We start from the raw sequence: 17,678 nt of genomic DNA on the forward strand, positions 1-17,678 counted from the left end.
GAGGAAGACTGGTTAGAAGGTGCAGTAGCTCTTAAAGCTTCCAGTCAGATGTAACACATGTCAAAATCACTCTCATGCCCTTGGCTGAAGCAAGTCGTATATCAAAGCCTGACGTCAGTGGCGGAGGGATGTAAATGTTTGCCTCAGAAACTGGACGTCTTATGGCTCTGAGCAGGGATGTAAACTCCTTTGGAGTAAGAATGAAATTGTTTACAGTTAACTTTCATCTTTGAAGTGGCTTTATAAACATGAGTAGAAAAATTTAGAAAGAGACTGAAGAGCGCTAAGAGATATGATGTTTATATTTTATATTATTTATAACCTAACTTTTGTATTAACAAATCATCAGAAAACTTAGTAGCTCAGAAGCACTATTTATTAACGCTCATGAGTCTGGGCAGGTTGGCTAATCGGGGCTGGATCTGACTGATTTTGGTTGGCCTTGCTTTGTGCTTGTGGGGTTAGCTAGAGGCTCGGCTGGAGTCTGAATGGTCTAGGATCGTCTGTGCACTTTCCGTGGTTGCTGTAGCCAAGTACCGTGAACTCGGTAGCTTAAAGCAACAGAACTCTCTTGTCTTTGAGTTCTGGAGGTGGTACGTCTGAAGGCAGCGTGTAGGCAGGGCTGTGCGCCCTCCGGAAGCTCCGTGAGAGAGCCTGTTCTTGTCTCTTCATTCTTTGGCTTGTAGTCTCATCATTCCAGTCCTTGCCTCTGTGGTTACATCACCTTTCCCTCCTCTCTTTGTCTTTCCCTCCAGGTGTCAATCTCAGAACTGCTTGTGCCTCTCTCAGAAGTTTCGTGTGTTTCCCTTTAGGGTCCACCAGATGGTCTAGAATAAGCATCATCTCTCAAAATTCTTACGTTTGAGCAAGTCTTTTGCTATGTGCAGTGTTTTTGTTGCTTAGTCAGTAAGTTGTGTTCGATTCTTTTGTGACCCCATGGGCTGTAGCCCACCAGGCTCCTCTGTCCATGGAGCTCTCCAGGCAAGAATATTGGAGTGCCTAACCATTTCCTTCTCCAGGGGATCTTCCCAACCCGGGGGCCAAACTTGGGTCTCCTGCTTTGCTGGCAGACTCTACCTTCTGAGCCCCCGGGAAAGCCCCATATGCAGTGCCCTTATTGATGACCATATTTCCAGCCATTACTTTTCTAGCTTAATACTGGGTTGGCCAAAATGTTCATTCGGGTTTTTCTAGCTGATGGTATGGAAAAACCCAAACGAACTTTTTGGCCAACCCAATATTAAATATTATTCCACTTGAAGGGTCATGTATTTATGTGATTTACAGTTTAACTTCTTATTTCTCTGCTTGTATGTAACATCTGCAGACTCTCTGGGTCGTTCCTTCATTCTCTGATGCTTTTGACACCCAGTTGGTTGTTAATCTCTCCGATACCATTTCTGTTACAGCTATTGGCAGTTTTATTATCCGTCTGTAGACTCTTCCATCTCCAGTGTCTCTCAGTTGTTGATCTTTCTTCCGATGTGCTTTTCATCTGCCCCACATCTAGTCTTACCGTGGATCCTGTCATTGCCAGTGACCGTGTACCTTCAAAGTCTCTGTTGAAAACATCCCATCCTGCAACCACTGCCTCTTATCTTTTCAGCTCATTCCCTTTAGGACACAAACTCCCATAATACTTAACCCACCAGGATTTACAGTCTACCACTTTTTTTTGATTCCCATCACCTTCATCTTTTCACTTCTCTTAGGCACCTTAGATTACGTGATCCATAATTAGAAATCTGTCTCTTGCATCTTCTGCTCTGAATTCTTTGCCCTCTCCCTCCACTGGATTCATCTGGAAAATTCCCATGTGTTGTTAAACTAACTTTCCACCTACTCGGGTTAGGTGAAGACAACTTGAGAAAGATGTATGCCGTGCTTACTGGTCTCACTTTGAATTCATAACCACTAAACAAGTGAACATTTAGTTGTGTTTTTCTAAAACCTGACTGCGTGAAATATTAACTGGTGAAATATATGAAATCAGTGATGCCTTGCTCCAAGCCCCCCACGTTATGATTTAATTGTACTGGACCTTGGGGTTTTTCAAATGTGCAGCAAGTTTGGATACCATCACCCACCTCAATTGACCCCTTTACATTTCCCTGGATGACTGTCATTTCTTCTGTCTTGAAACTTCTGATACTACTTTTCCCTATTCTGACTCTTTAATGATCACCTTGCTTCTGAGAAAATAGAAGAAATGCAAAGAGACCCTCTGCATGCTTCATTTCCGCATCTCCACGGGTCTGTGCCCGTTTGCCCCTCTTCCCGCTGTTTGTGTAAATAAGCTTGTCCATACTACGAACCAAGGCTGTTGCCTCCACTTGTGCCCGGGAATCCATCCCCACGGCCTTTCAAGAATAGCCTCCCAGAAAATGTCCACTAGATTAGCGTTCTCAAAAACAAAAAACAACCACTAGGATATATGTCTCTATATGGAAATAAATTTATTTTAAAGAATTGGTTTGCTTGATTGTCAGGGACTGGCAAGACCAAAATCTGGTGGGCTGGCCAGCATGCTGGAGACACAGGAAGAGCTGATGTTGCAGCTGGAGTCTGAAGGTGTCTGGAGGCAAAATTCTCTCTTCCTCCGGGGACCTTGCTCTTTTTCTCTTCATCCTTCAACAGGTTGAATGAGGCCCACCCACTGCTTCACTCAAAGTCTACTGATTAAATTCTAATCATACATTTTTTTAAAATACCTTCACAGCAAGATCTGGACTGGTGTTTGTGACTGGGTACTGTGACCTAGCTACATACATACACACACACCCCGTTCTGTCCCGGGCCCTCCCTGTTCTTCTCCATCGGGTCAGTCACACCAGCTGCCTTTGTATTCCTCAGCCAGATGTCCTCCTGCCTCAAGGCCTTTGCACATGCTGTCCCCTCTGCCTGGATCTCTTCCCTGACATAGATGCAGAGCATGGCTCAGTCCTGTGTTTCCTTCATGTCCTGTTTGCTCATCCCTGAGCTAACTTGCACCCTTATCCACGTCGCTCATATCCATAGCACTTAATGACCTCACGTAGGGTGTATCTGATTTATGCATTTATCTCCTGTCTTCCAAACTAGAATGTCAGCTCCAAGAGGTCCAGGATTTGGTTTTGTTCACTACTGTGTCCCTAACACACAGAACAGGGCCTAGTACAGGGTATACACTCACATATTTGTTGAATGAAAGTTAACAACAAAAGCATTAAGCAGTAAATGTTGTGGTTTATTTCAGACTCCTAAAATATACACATACAAGTCAGTCCAATAGTATTTTTATCTTAAAAGTAATGAAATAGCAATGCCATATGGAAACTGTGTTTATATTCTTATTACCAAAGTAGAATGCTTTTGCTAACTAAATTAATTCTTCCTTCTGGAAAGAAAGATGTGAAATCATATTTTCTGATCTGTTGCATGCCAGTCCTGAGGTAAGGGCTCACTACACTTTCGGATGGTGGTCTTAATCCACATTTTTGAAGTTGAGGACACTGGTATCACCATCAGACTCTACCTCACTCTCTAATCAGCGGGAGGATTACCCAGAATTTTAGCTCTTCCCGTCCCCCTCTTTCTCTAACCATGCCAAAGTGCAAATAGTTCTGCTTTAAGCAGCCTGCCTTAGCGGTGCACATGCATCTTATTATCTTGCCTCTCTTATCTGTCTTGTTCATTTATCTCAGGAAAATCACTTTCTTTTTTTCCTGATACTATTTTATGAGAGCAAAATGCTCTATTCATAGCAGAGAAGTGTGAAAGTAATTCTAGTGGCACATCTTCTGGAGGAAAAAGAAATCCGTAAACTTTGAAGTGGCATTAACATTATCAGGAGTTACTGTCAATCAAGCTGAAACCCTTTAAGAACTGAGGCACACTCAAAACCTCTATTGAGATTTCTCTGTAGTGTCTTATGTCTAAGCTGTTTTCTGAGAACATGGATGTGAGGTTTAAATAAAAGCTCTATTTTTAATAATCAGAAAAAGAATATATACACGTGAATCACTTTGCTGTATACCTGAAACTGATACGATATTATAAATCAACTATGCTTCAACTTAAAAAACAACAATCTCCTAACAGAAAAAAAAAGAAACCATTGCTTAATCCAATAAAAACTATATATTTAGAAATCACTAGAACTGTTGTATCTCTTACTCTCTTTGTAGTATTCTCGATTTCTTTGTAGTATTCTAGCAAAGATGTGTATTTATTTAGAAGTGTATAATTACCACTTGTCTTTGTTTCTTTGGAGGCAGTGCTTTGTAAGTTGCAAATGGCTAATTTAAAACAAACTTTCTGGAAGCATAGTCCATTTGGAGACTGAGAACTATCTATGTTTAATATATAGATTATTGTGGTTTTTACCTCACTTTCATCTTTGACACTTCATTGGTTGAAATGATGACAGTAAATGTTGATAATAGAAAAGCTACTCCAGTTTTGAAGAAACCAGGTGACCCCTGTGTTTGAAATATAGGGTGTGATTACAGTGTTTTGATTTTCCTGTTTGCTTCATTTCTTTGCCCATGGTAGCTTTTAGTCTCGATTGTATCTTACAGTAGTTGTAAGATTAATTGAATAAGAATTTAAATCCTATGAAATTAAAGAGAAATGTGTGGATTTAAAAGCAGGCTAAATCTATCTCTGATATGCTCTAGAAACCAATGATATCAACTGGGGTATGGACTGGACAAGATGGGAGGGGAAATGAAGCAGATTTAATGTTTCAGAGTTTAGAGAAAGACAGTTTTCATGTTAACAGTAGTTTTTTAAAATTGAAATATAGTTGGTTTACAATATTGTGTTTCAAATATACAGCAAAGTGATTCAGTTATACATATTTTTCAGATATTTTTCCCCATTGAATACAGTTCCCTGTGCTATACGGTAAATCCTGTTGTTTATCTATTTTATATATAGTGATGTATATCATATATTTGTCTTTCTGTCTTCCTTCACTCAGTATGATAATCTCCCAAGTCTATCCATGTTGCTGCAAATGGCAATATTTCATTCTTTTTTATGGCTGAATAATATTCCATCATATATACAAGATCTTCTTTATCCATTCATCTGCTGGTAGACACTTAGATTGTTTCCAGTAGTCTTAGCTATTGTAAACAGTGCTGCTATGAACATTGGGGTGCATTGTGTCTTTTTAATTTGTTTTTATCTCTTCCAGATATATGTACTCAGGAGTGGCATTGCCATATCATATAGCAGCTCTATTAGTTTTTTCAGGAACCTCCACTCTGTTTTCCATAGTAGCTTACCAATTATATTACCACCAACCATGTAGGAGGGCTCCTTTTTCTCCACACCCTCCCTGGCATTTATTACATATAGACTTTTTGGTGATGCTCTACTTTTTGATAATGACCACTGTGAGGTGATTTACCTCGTTGTAGTTTTGATTTGCATTTCTGTAAATAACTAGTGATGTCGAGCATGTTTTCATGTGCCTGTTGGTCATCTGTGTGTCTTCTTCAGAGAAATATCTATTCTTATTCAGGTCTCCTGTCCATTTTTTGATTGGCTTGTGTGTTTCTTTAACATTGAGCTGTTCGGATATTTTGGAAATTAGCCTCTTGTCAGTCACATCATTTGCAGTCCATAGATTGTCTTTTTGTCTTATTTATGGTTTTCTTTTTTGTGCAAAAGCTTTTAAGTTTGATTAGGCCCGATTTGTTTATTTTTGCTTTAAATATTGCTACAGTATATGTCTGATAATGTTTTACCTATGTTTTCTTCTAGGAGTCTTGTGTCATATCTTATATTTAAGTCTTTAAACTATTTTGAGTTTGTGTATGTGGTGTGAAGAATTGTGCTAACTGTATTGATTTACATGAAGCTATCCAGTTTTCTCTGGTGATGTCCATGTGTAGAGTCTTCTCTTGTGTTGTTGGAAGAGGGTGTTTGCTATGACCGGTGTGTTCTCTTGGCAAAATTCTATTAGCCTTTGCCCTGCTTCATTCCAAATTCCAAGGCCAAATTTGCCTGTTAGCCCAGGTGTTTCTTGACTTCCTGCTTTTGCATTCCAGTCCCCTATAATGAAAAGGACATCTTTTTTGGGTGTTAGTTCTAAAAGGTCTTGTAGGTCCTCATAGAACCATTCAACTTCAGCTTCTTCAGCATTACTGGTTGGGGCATAGGCTTGGATTACTGTGATATTGAATGCTTTGCCTTGGAAACGAACAGAGATCATTCTGTCATTTTTGAGACTGCATCCAAGTACTGCATTTCGGACTCTTTTGTTGACCATGATGGCTACTCCATTTCTTCTAAGGGATTCCTGCCTGCAGTAGTAGATATAATGGTCATCTGAGTTAAATTCACCTATTCCAGTCCATTTTAGTTCGCTGACTCCTAGAATGTTGACGTTCAGTCTTGCCATCTCCTGTTTGACCACTTCCAATTTGCCTTGATTCATGGACCTAACATTCCAGCTTTCTATGCAATATTGCTAGTGGAAAATTCTGAAAGAGATGGGAATACCAGACCACCTGACCTGCCTCTTGAGAAATCTGTATGCAGGTCAGGAAGCAACAGTTAGAACTAGACATGGAACAACAGACTGGTTCCAAATAGGAAAAGGAATATGTCAAGGCTGTATATTGTCACCCTGCTTATTTAACTTATATGCAGAGTACATCATGAGAAACGCTGGGCTGGAAGAAGCACAAGCTGGAATCAAGATTGCTGGGAGAAATATCAATAACCTCAGGTATGCAGATGACACCACCCTTATGGCAGAAAGTGAAGAACTAAAAAGTCTCTTGATGAAAGTGAAAGAGGAGAGTGAAAAGTTGGCTTAAAGCTCAACATTCAGAAAATGAAGATCATGGCATCTGATCTCATCACTTCATGGAAAATAGATGGGGAAACAGTGGATACGGTGTCAGACTTTATTTTTTTGGGCTCCAAAATCACTGCAGATGGTGATTGCAGCCATGAAATTAAAAGACGTTTATTCCTTGGAAGGAAAGTTATGAACAACCTAGATAGCATATTAGAAAGCAGAGACATTACTCTGCCAACAAATGTTCATCTAGTCAAGGCTATGGTTTTTCCAGTGGTCTTGTATGGATGTGAGAGTTGGACTGTGAAGAAAGCTGAGCGCTGAAGAATTGACGCTTTAGAACTGTGGTGTTGGAGAAGACTCTTGAGAGTCCCTTGGACTGCAAGGAGATCCAACCAGTCTATTCTAAAAGAGCTCAGTCCTGGGTGTTCATTGGAAGACTGATGCTAAAGCTGAAACTCCAGTACTTTGGCCACCTCATGCGAAGAGTTGACTCATTGGAAAGGACTCTGATGCTGGGAGGGATTGGGGATAGGAGGAGAAGGGGATGACAGAGGATGAGATGGCTGGATGGCATCACTGACTCGATGGACGTGAATTTGAGTGAACTCCGGGAGTTGGTGATGGACAGGGAGGCCTGGCGTGCTGTGATTCATGGGGTCGCAGAGTCGGACACGACTGAGCGACTGACCTGAACTGGTCCAGTTTTCTCAGCACCTCTTTCTGAAAAGACTGACTGTTCTTCATTGTATATTCTTGCTTCTCTTCTTGAGGATTTAATTGAATGTAGGTGTGTGGGTTTATTCTTGGGCTCTGTTCTGTTCCATTGATCCATGTATGGTTTTGTGCCAGTATCATACACTGTTTTGATTATAGTAGCTTCATAGTGTTGTCTGAAGTCTGAGAGAGTTAAGCTTCCTGCTTTGTTCTTTTTCCTCAGGATTGCCTGTGGTAATTCTGGGTCCTTTGTGGTTCCATATAGATTTTACTATTGTTTTTCCTCCTACTTCTGTGAAAAATGCCATGGGCAATATGATAAGAATCACATTAAATCTGTAGATTGCCTTGGGCAGTATGACCAGTTTAACAGTATTAATTCTTCCAATCCAAGAGATTGGATGTCTTTCCATTTCCCTTTGTCTTTCTAGTGTTTCATTGTTAAAGAAATGTAGCAGATTTCTGTATATTAATCTTGTACTCTGCTGCCTTCCTGAGTTCATTTGTTAGTTCTCATAGTGTAGGTATGGAGTGTTTAGGGTTTTCTGTATAAAGTATCATGTCATCTGCATATAGTAACAGTTTTACCCCCCCGGGGCACAGGGCCTGTGCTGACTCCTCCTCCCTACCCTCATTCTTTCCTACTACCAAGTTACAGGGCCGTTCATGCAGCTTTGGTTGTATGAGAGATCTTCTGCCAGCTTTCAGTTAGTACTCTCTGAGAATTCTTCCACGTGTAGATGTGTTTTTGATGTGTGTGGGAGGGGGTGAGCTCCATGTCCTTCTACTTTGCCATCTTGATCTCCCCTCACGTTAATAGTGTCTTTAAACTGCGTGTCCTCCAATGTAAATATTCTACTCTGAAGGCTCATCTCATTTCTCCCCACTTTCCCCTCTAAATTTTTACTCCTTTTTTTTTTTTTTAAGTTTCTTGTCACTTTTATCCTGTAAGAAAGAAGTGAGGGCAGGGAGAAGAGAAAGAGAAAGAGAGAGATCCTTTTATTATTAGAATTCCTTGCAGCTAGTCCCTGGACAGTTACAACAGAAGGACAATATTTTGTGCCTATATCTTCATCAATAAATGTTTTAGTAGAGAAATATAAGGTGTTTCCAAATTAGAGAACAAAACTTTGGGACTTTTCTTTCTTCTCGTCTCTATACGGTAGGCAAAAACCATATGGGAACAATTGATATTGTTTGTTTCTTAGGCCTCAAGGAGCAGGGATGTGGTGGGGGAAACTTGAAAGGCCAATTAAAGATTAAGAGGGATTTGAGGAGAAAAGTCAGGGCTTCTTTAGTTATATGTTGCAAATCATTTCTTCTCAATTTAATTATTTTTAGCTTTTTAGAGTTTTCTTTAACTGCAGAAAGTATTTTATAATTTTTTAAATATTATTTTCAGTTTCATTTCCAGTGAGAATCCTTTCCCAAAGAACTCTTACCTGTGATCCCAAGAAACAAATTGAATAAAAATAGATTTCCCTGAAAGATCTGAGTTGGAGCTCAAGAGTATTACAGAATAGAGTTTGGAAGCTACTGGCTTAAGGCTGTGAAAGTAAACAAAAGTGAGGCTGAAGATGTGATGGATTCTCAGTGAGAGTTTGATCTGAAATCAGCTGAAAGGATTTAGAAAATGCCTGTGCGTGCGTGTGTGTATAACGAGAGGGAAATGTTGGGAAGTCTAAACTGACTTTAACTTGCCCTTGATCTCTTACTTACAGATCCAGGTGATTGAGAGTGACAGAGCCACCCGAGGGGGACAAGTTTATGCCACCAACGCCAGAGGCCAGATCCCTCCACTGGTCACTACAGACTGTGTGATACAAGACCAAGGTATTCTCTCAGTTAGGTTTCTGATTGAGGTCTTAGTATTTTTCACCATTTTTTTTTTAAAAAGCAAATGCACAGATACCCTCCAATAATGGTTTCACTGATGGGCCACTCCGTTATAGCTGGTAACAGGAACTAATTTGTCATTAATCAAGTATGGAGAAGGCACTGCCAGCTGCGTTCTTGTCAAAATCTACAAGTTTAAGAAAATTTTAAATTTTAATTTGTGGGTTTAAATTAGTTCATGCCCTACTTTGGTTTATTTACTCCAGTGAGAACCTGGCACGGTGGCATGAGCAGACGGTAGGGAATTAAATATTTGACTTAATTAAGCCAGCAGACTTGGTTGTAGCCCCAGTGACATTTTTAAAATAAGTCCTTGAATGTTTTGGGCTCTGGTTTCCCATTTTAAAACTGGATGAGGAGAGGCTGAGCTCTGTCCCTACTGACTCTATCCCATGCTTGTTAATGGTTTCATATTTCTGTTAGACTTTGTCCAGGTTTAATCAGGGAATATATTCTGTCTGTGGCAAGTTAAAATACCGCCTGATGCAGTGTGCCGTCTCAGATTCTGAATTTAATGGAGTATATACTCGGTTCTAGAAATACAGCATTGGTACACAAGCAGGTGTGTCGTCTCATCTCAGAGTTGCTGAGTCAGCCAGTCTCCTGGTGGGACCCCCGTCTTGTGAGTCCGTCCTATGTTCTGCCTTCAGCACGGTCCTTTCGGAGCTTGCAGCACCGCGAGGTACAAAGAGCTCTGATTGGGAGTTTGGCATGCCTGCACGCAGACCCAGGCTCTCTTCCTTACTGTCCTGAGCTTTGCTCATCTCATCTCTTTGAACCTCAGCGTTGCCCTCTGTACGATGTGAGGACTAAGACCTGCCCTCCAGGGCCAGTGTGAGGATTAGAGGTGACTCTCTGTGTGCTGTGTGTGTCTGTGTCTGTATGCTTGCGTTGTTGTTCAGCCACTAAGTCATGTCCAGCTCTTTGTGACCCCATGGACTGCAGCACACCAGGCTTCCCTGTCCTTCACCATCTCCTGGAGCTTGCTCAAACTCATGGCCATTGAGTCAGTGATGTCATCCAACCATCTCATCCTCTGTTGCCCCCTTCTCCTCTTGCCTTCAATCTTTCCCAGCATCAGGGTCTTTTCCAATGAGTCAGCTCTTTGCATCAGGTGGCCAAAGTATTGGAGCTTCAGCATCAGTCCTTCCAATGAATATTCAGGATTGATTTCCTTCAGGACTGACTGGTGTGCATGCATGGAAGTATCTTTATATGTGTGTGGGATCTTGACCTGTAGAACGGGTTGATATAGATTATAGATGATGTTACTGTTAGAGATACTACTATTAAAACAGACTTCAGATTACTTCATTTCCTCTACTAAAAGTGATTTCTTCCTGATTACTTACAGAATCCATCCAAACTTGTTAAATGAATTCATATTTATTTGGTTCTTAAGACCTGGTAGGTTGAGCTATATGAAATTGCTGATTTTTTCTGTTTTGTTGACTGACAAAAACGGCAGTTTCATTTCAGCCTAATAGTAAGTGTTACATTTGTATTTTTAAATATTTTAGTTGGAGGCCCTTTACAGGCCTAATGAATATTCCTTACCAGCCTCATCTCTCACCTGTTCCTTTCTTTACATCTGCCTCAGCCATACTAAACTCACCCCCTTCTCCTCATGTCACTGATTCTCACTTTGTGCTGTTATCTCTGCAACAGATGAGTACTGTTTTTGTTCACTGTACCCTTAGAAATTCATCTGATATCTAGAACATAATGGTCACCCAACAAATATTTATTGAACAAATGTACTTGTTATATATAACCAAGTTGGGAAATTCTTAGTTCTTCCAAACTCAATTTAATTTTCCCTTAGAAATCTCCTCTAATTTCTTCCCCCACAGTGCTTTATAGACACTCCTATTATAACCCTGTTCCATTGAATTTTTCTGTGGTTTGGGTCATCTTCCCTACAAGGCTATGAGCTACTTAGAGCAGGATCATACTTGTTTGTTCATTCATTCACTTATTCATTCAGCAAATATTCAGTACCTGTTACCCTTGTGGTTAATATTTATTAAGTGTTTGCTATGCATTAAGGTGTCTTCTAAATACTTTATGTGTATTAATTCATTTAATCCTCCCTGTAACTTACTGAGATAGGCATCAATCTCATCTTCATTTTACAGAATGTGAAGCCAAAGCACAGAATGCTTAGGTAATTTACCAAGATACTCACCTAGTAGGAAGCAAAGCTAGAATTTGAATCCCAGCATTCTGATGCTAGAAGCCATGCTCTTAACTACTCACCTGCTGCCTCAATTCAGAAGTAAAAGACACAGTACTATTCTTTCCTTTCCTTTGTTTGGCTATGCCGTGCAACATGTAGGATCTCAGTTCCCTGCCCTGGGATCAAACCTCTACCCCCTGCACTGGGAGCATAGACTCTTAACCACTGGGCCGCCAGGAAAGCCCCATGGTCTTATTCTTAGATGAGTACACGACCTGGCAGGGAAAAGATATAATTACATATTAACATTATAATAGTATGGTAATGTTATAAGGATAAAATTCATTTTGCTGTGGGAACTTAGACATGCGGTAACTAGCCCAGCCTGTGCTGCTAGAGCGGGGCCAACCAAGCTGAGCCTCGAGTGAGCAGGTGTGGACCAGAACACATGTGGGGAGCTTGGGAGAGAAGGTCGGCAGCCAGCAGAGACGGCTGTGCTGAGGTCTGGCAGTGGGAGAGCGTGCGTGTGTTAAGGAGCAACACCTGCAGAGTTTTCTGTTTTTATATATATATATATTTTTAAACATAGAGGTGATTTTTTAAAATTGTGGTTAAATACATATAAAATAAAATTTGCTGTGTTAATCATTTTAAGTATACAGTTCACAGTGTCGTGCAACCATCATGATTATCCATTGCCAGAACTTTTTCATCAGTCTACACTGAAACTCTCTACCCAATAAACCACTGCTCCCCATTCCCCCACTCTGCCAGTCCCTGGGGTCTTGTGTTTTACTTTCTGTCTCTGAATTTGCCCCGTCTAGATGCCTCGTGTTGTGTCTGGCTTACTTCACTTAGCATAGTATTGTCAAAGTTTGTCCATGTCGTAGCGTGTATCAGAAGTTCATTCCTTTTAAGGCTGCGGGATACTCACTCTTATGTATATACTGCCTTTTGTTTATCCATTCATCTTTTGAAGGACATTTGGGTTGTTTCCATCTTTTGACTACAGTGCACAGCTGTAGCCACGAACACTGGTATATGCGCGGCTCTGTGAGTCCCTCCTTCAGTTCTCTCAGGTATATATCTTATATATATATATCTTATATATCTTTGGTCTCTTCAGTGCTGGGTCATATAGTCCATACAGGGGAAGTGTAGGAGGGAGTGGAAAGAGGAGGAAGGAGGTGGCGAGGGTTTTGATTATCATCAGCTCTCCACAGCCTGCAGCCCAGCCCTTGGCAAGAACGGAGAGCTGCCTGGCATAGAGAGAGCCCTGCAGTTGGGCAAGTCACACTCGTTTGCTGCGAAGCCCCTTTCTCTGGCTTATTTGCTGTTATTTATTGGTAGACGTCTTAAAATTTTATTTTTTTAATTGAAGTTAAATTGATTTACAGTATCATGTTAGATCCAAGTGTAGAGCAGAATGATTCAGCTTTATGTATATATTCTTTTTCAGATTCTTTTCCATTTTAGTTCATTACAAGATTTTGAGCATAGTTCCCTGTGCCATAGAGTAGGTCCTCACTGATTATTTTATATATAGTAGTAAGTAATTTATCCCTTGCCACTCCCTTTCTGCTTTGGTAGCCATTAGTTCATTTTCTGTCTGTGATTCTGTTTCTGTTTTATAAATAAGTTCGCTTGTGCCATATTTTAGATTCCACATATAAGTGATATCATGTAATATTTGTCTCTGACTTAACTTCACTTAATATGATAACCTCTGGGTCCATCCATGTTGCTGCAAATGGCATTATTTCTTTTTTCTGGCTGGGTAATATTCCGTTATATGTATGTACCACATCTTTATCCACTCGTCTGTCAATGGACATTTGGGTTGCTTCCATGTCTTGGCTCTTTATTATAAAGAGTGCTGCAGTGAACCTGGGGTGCATGTATCTTTTTGAATTAGTTTTCATCTTTTCCAGATATATACTCAAGAGGGACATCAGTGGGCCAAGTGGTCACTCTAGTTTTAGTTTTTAAAGGAATCTTCATACTATTTTCTGTAATGACTGTACCAGTTATATTTCCACCCACAGAGTAGAGGGTTCCTTTTTCTCCACATCCTCTTTAGCATTTATTTTTTATAGACTTTTTTAATATGGCCTTTCTGACTGGTGTGAGGTGACACCTCATTATAGTTTTGTTGTGCATTTCTCTAATGATTAGTGATGTTGAGCATCTTTTCATGTGGGCTTTTAGCCACCTGTCTGTCTTATTGCTGTTACTTATTAGTAGACTTATTAAAATTTTATTTTTTTAATTGAAGTTAAATTTACAGTATCATGTTAGATCCAAGTGTAGAGCAGAATGATTCAGCTTTATATATACTTTTTCTTTGGAGAAATGTCTGTTTAGATCTTCTGCCCATATTTTGATTAGGTGGGTTTTTTTGGTGATATTGAGCTGTATGAGCAGTTTGTATATTTTGGAGATTAATCCCTGTTGGTTGCATCATCTGCAAATACTTTCTCTCTTTCTGTAGGTTGTCTTTTTGTTTTGTTTATGGTTTCCTTTGTTGTACAAAAACTTTTCAGTTTAATTAGGTTCTATTTGTTTCTTTTTGTTTTTATTTCCGGTAGCGTAGGAGACAGATCCAAAAAAAATATTGCTGTGATTTATGTCAAAGAGCATTCTGCCCATATTTTCCTCTAGGAGTTTTATAGTTAGTGTTCAGTCTTACATTTATTGATGGGTCTTTAATCCCTTTTGAGTTTATTTTCCTGTTTAGTGTTAGAGAATGTTCTAATTTCATTCTTTCCCATGTAGCTGTCCAGTTTCCCTAGCACGACCTTTTTCAGATACGGTTTTTTATTGATTGATCTGTGGCTCTGCTGGGTCTTCGTCGCTGCGAGGTTTTTCTCTGTAGTTGTGATGGGGGCTGCTCTCCAGCTGCGGTCCGTGGGCTTGTTGCTGCTGTGCTTCTCTGGTTGTGGTGCACAGGCTTTAGCAGTTGCAGCTCCCGGGCTCTAGAGTACAGGCTTGGTTGTGGCACATATCTTCCCGGACCAGGGATCAAACCTGCACTGGCAGGTGGGTTCTGTACCACTGAGCCCCGGGGAACTCCCCTAGTTCCACTTACTTGAAGGGACTGCCTTTTCTTCATTGTATATTCTTGACTCCTTTGTCATAGATAAATTTACCCTAGGTGCATGGTTTTATTTCTGGACATTAGTAGCCTTTTTAGTATGAAACCCATGGGTCTCAGAGACATAGAAATTCACAGATGTAAGTAAAGTGTTGAGACTGAAGGAACCTTGGCCTTCATCTGCCCTGCTCTCTCACTTTGCAGATGTGAGCACACTAAGGTCCTGGTAGGTTAAGTGATTCGCCCAGGGCTGCACAGCTGGTTAGCAGAGAAGCCGATGAAGAGGCGCACCTGCTTTAAGAATATCACTTCTTTGCCTTTGGCCGCAGGGTCTGCTTTAAGACTCCGTTTCTTCCTTGATTCTGTGCCTCTGCCTGTCCCACAGGGTCCTGTTCAGGCACTGCATCCCTTGTTTAGTCGCCTGTGACCCGTGGGTAAAACTCATTGCCTCCCTTGGGTCACTCTGTAATCGATTTGGTCTTCTGTGATTCTTACCTGCCATGTTGCGATTGTTGGCTTCATTTGCTTTATTTGTTTATTGCTGGCTTCTTGGTCTGCATTGCTGCGTGGGCGTTTGTCTGCTTGTGGCGAGAGGGGGCTGCCCTCCCGGTGCGGTGTGTGGGCTGCTCACGGTGGTGGCCGCTCTTGTTGGGTGCAGGCCCTCGGGCAGGTGGACTCGGGAGCTGCAGCTCCTGGGCTCTAGAGGACAGGGCCTGTGGCACGTGGGGTCTTCCTGGACCAGGGACTGAACCCGTGTCTCCTGTGTCGGCAGGTGGGTTCTTTACCCCTGAGTCACCAGGGATGCCCCCAATTATCTGCTTTATTATCATTCTCTTCTACCAGACCTTAAAGCCAGAGGCTTCACCCTCTCCTGCCTCTAAGCCTCTAACTTGGGGATTACCTTCATAAATATTTGTTGAATGAATAAATTACTGAATGTTTTTTAGTCAGTTTATCCCGTATGTTTCTTTATTAAGCATATCAAGGGATTTTGGATCTTAATTACCAAGGTTGCTATAAACATGCCTTTCATGCCCCACTTTTGTATACCTGCATAAGAAATAAATTCTTCATTGGTTTTTAAAAATTTATTCTTGGTGTGCATTAGCTTCTTGTAACAAGTTTGTTTAGTCACCTTCATGAACTTGTTCATATACATATTTCATTGTAAAAAATAAGATTTTTAAAGATAACAAATGCTCAATTTCAATGTATTGGAAATGTTAACTACTGAAAGTTGAGTACAATGAACAATTAAAGTACACTTTAAAATATTCAAAAGTTCTTATTTCCCACTATGTGTAACATTGTGTGATGATGAGGAGGAAGGTTTTATCTAAGTTATATGAGATATACAATAATAAGAGTTCAAGTTTACATTTATTACCTAATATTTCTTCTATTCCTGATGTCAAAACTCTTGTTTTACCCTATGTCAGTATTCACTTGGACTCTACCTGTCTCTGATCTTTCTTCCTGCTCCCAGAAGCTATCTAGTACATTCTGAATAATTTTCTTCGGGTATTTATTTGTTTGATCATATGCGTGGCTCAGTGGTAAAGAATCCACCTGCTAATGCAGGAATCACAGGAGACGAAGGTTGGATCCCTGGGTCAAGAAGATTCCCCTGGAGGAGGAAATGGCAACCTGCTCCAGTGTTGTTGCCTGGGAAAGCCTATGGACAGAGGACCCTGGCAGGCTGCAGACCATGGGATCGCAAAGAGCAGGACACAGCTGAGCGCGCACACACACACACACACACACACATTGCTGAAAAATGTCCCATCATTGCCCAAGGGAAAACAGGATTGGTCTTAACTCTTGTCCAAATTCACGGCTTCATGACCTGGACCCAACTGGTCTGGGACGTAGGAGAGACTGTAGGTTCTAATACCACTTTTGCCACTTCTAACCCTTTGACTTTGGTAAGTCACTTAACCTCCCAGGGTCTCAGTTTACTCCTCTGTAAAATGGGATCATAGGGTATCAGTGTCATAGGCAATTGCGAGACTAAAATGAATTTACATATAGCAATCTTAGAATGATGCCTAATCCATTGGCATTGATTGTTATTATCCTTGTTGCTAGTACCACATTTCTCCCCTTTATCAGACTCTCTGCAGCAGGGCCCCCAAACTGGATTCAGCCTACAGACATGTTAATTTGTTATACAGAATAATTTATTTCTGTTTGAATTAGTTGCCATTATATAAAAATCAAAATTTTTATGTAAAAATCCAGATTTCTGTCTGGTCCCCCCACAATGTAAAATGTGTAAATAATAGATTAAATATGAAAGGAAGCTCAGCTTCTTGGGTCCAGCCTTCCCCTCATTCCCGGCCCACCTGTGCAGTGAGGTGTGGCCAGAGAAAGGCCAAAGAAAGGATGAGAGGTTGCAGGCCTGGCAGAGTGACCACTTCTCATCCTTCTTTCAGCTGGCTCTTACCTCCTCCTTTCTGAGAAGAGGACCCAACCAGAGAACTTTCGTGGAGTCTCACCATTGCATCAGCTCCCGTTCATCATATGTCCTTGTACTCTGCCTTCTGACTCTTGGCCATAAATGTGCTGCAGTTGAAATCCCCTACTGTGTGCCACTCAAGTGCACTGCTACCCTAAGTCTCCCCACTCTCTCTTACGTCTTTAACATTTCTCTTTATACATGATGATTCCCGTCTTTTATAAAGCCTTCTCCTATCTTAAACAGTGTTTTCTCGATCCACCTCCTTTACCAACTCCCCTTTCTTTGCTCTTGGGTGATCCTCCATGCAGGGCAGCAAAGGAGACAGAGACGTGCAGAACAGACCTTTGGAGGCCGTGGGAGGAGAGGGTGGGATGATTTGAGAGCACAGCGTTCAAATACACGTATCGCCGCATGTGAAATGGATAAGCAGTGCGGCTCTGCTGTGTGACGGAGGGCACACAAGCTCGTGCCTTCTGCAGCCTGGGGGCGCGGTGGGGGGAGGTGGGGGTCACAGGGATACCTGTGGCCGACT

General features: G+C 41.1%; 1 protein-coding gene across 2 annotated transcripts in view; it reads left to right on the forward strand.

Moving 5' to 3' along the window:
• The window catches only part of SEC24D (SEC24 homolog D, COPII coat complex component), a 113,752-nt gene that overhangs the window by 17,890 nt on the left and 78,184 nt on the right, over window positions 1–17,678 (forward strand). For both annotated transcript variants that reach the window (XM_040237393.1, XM_040237394.1), the window contains exon 6: window positions 9,238–9,349. In XM_040237393.1, the coding sequence (XP_040093327.1) occupies window positions 9,238–9,349 (112 nt within the window). The remainder of the gene's footprint in view (window positions 1–9,237; window positions 9,350–17,678) is intronic.

The sequence above is a fragment of the Oryx dammah genome, unplaced genomic scaffold (genome assembly GCF_014754425.2).
Source record: "Oryx dammah isolate SB20612 unplaced genomic scaffold, SCBI_Odam_1.1 HiC_scaffold_3, whole genome shotgun sequence".
Classification (NCBI taxonomy): Eukaryota; Metazoa; Chordata; class Mammalia; order Artiodactyla; family Bovidae; genus Oryx; species Oryx dammah.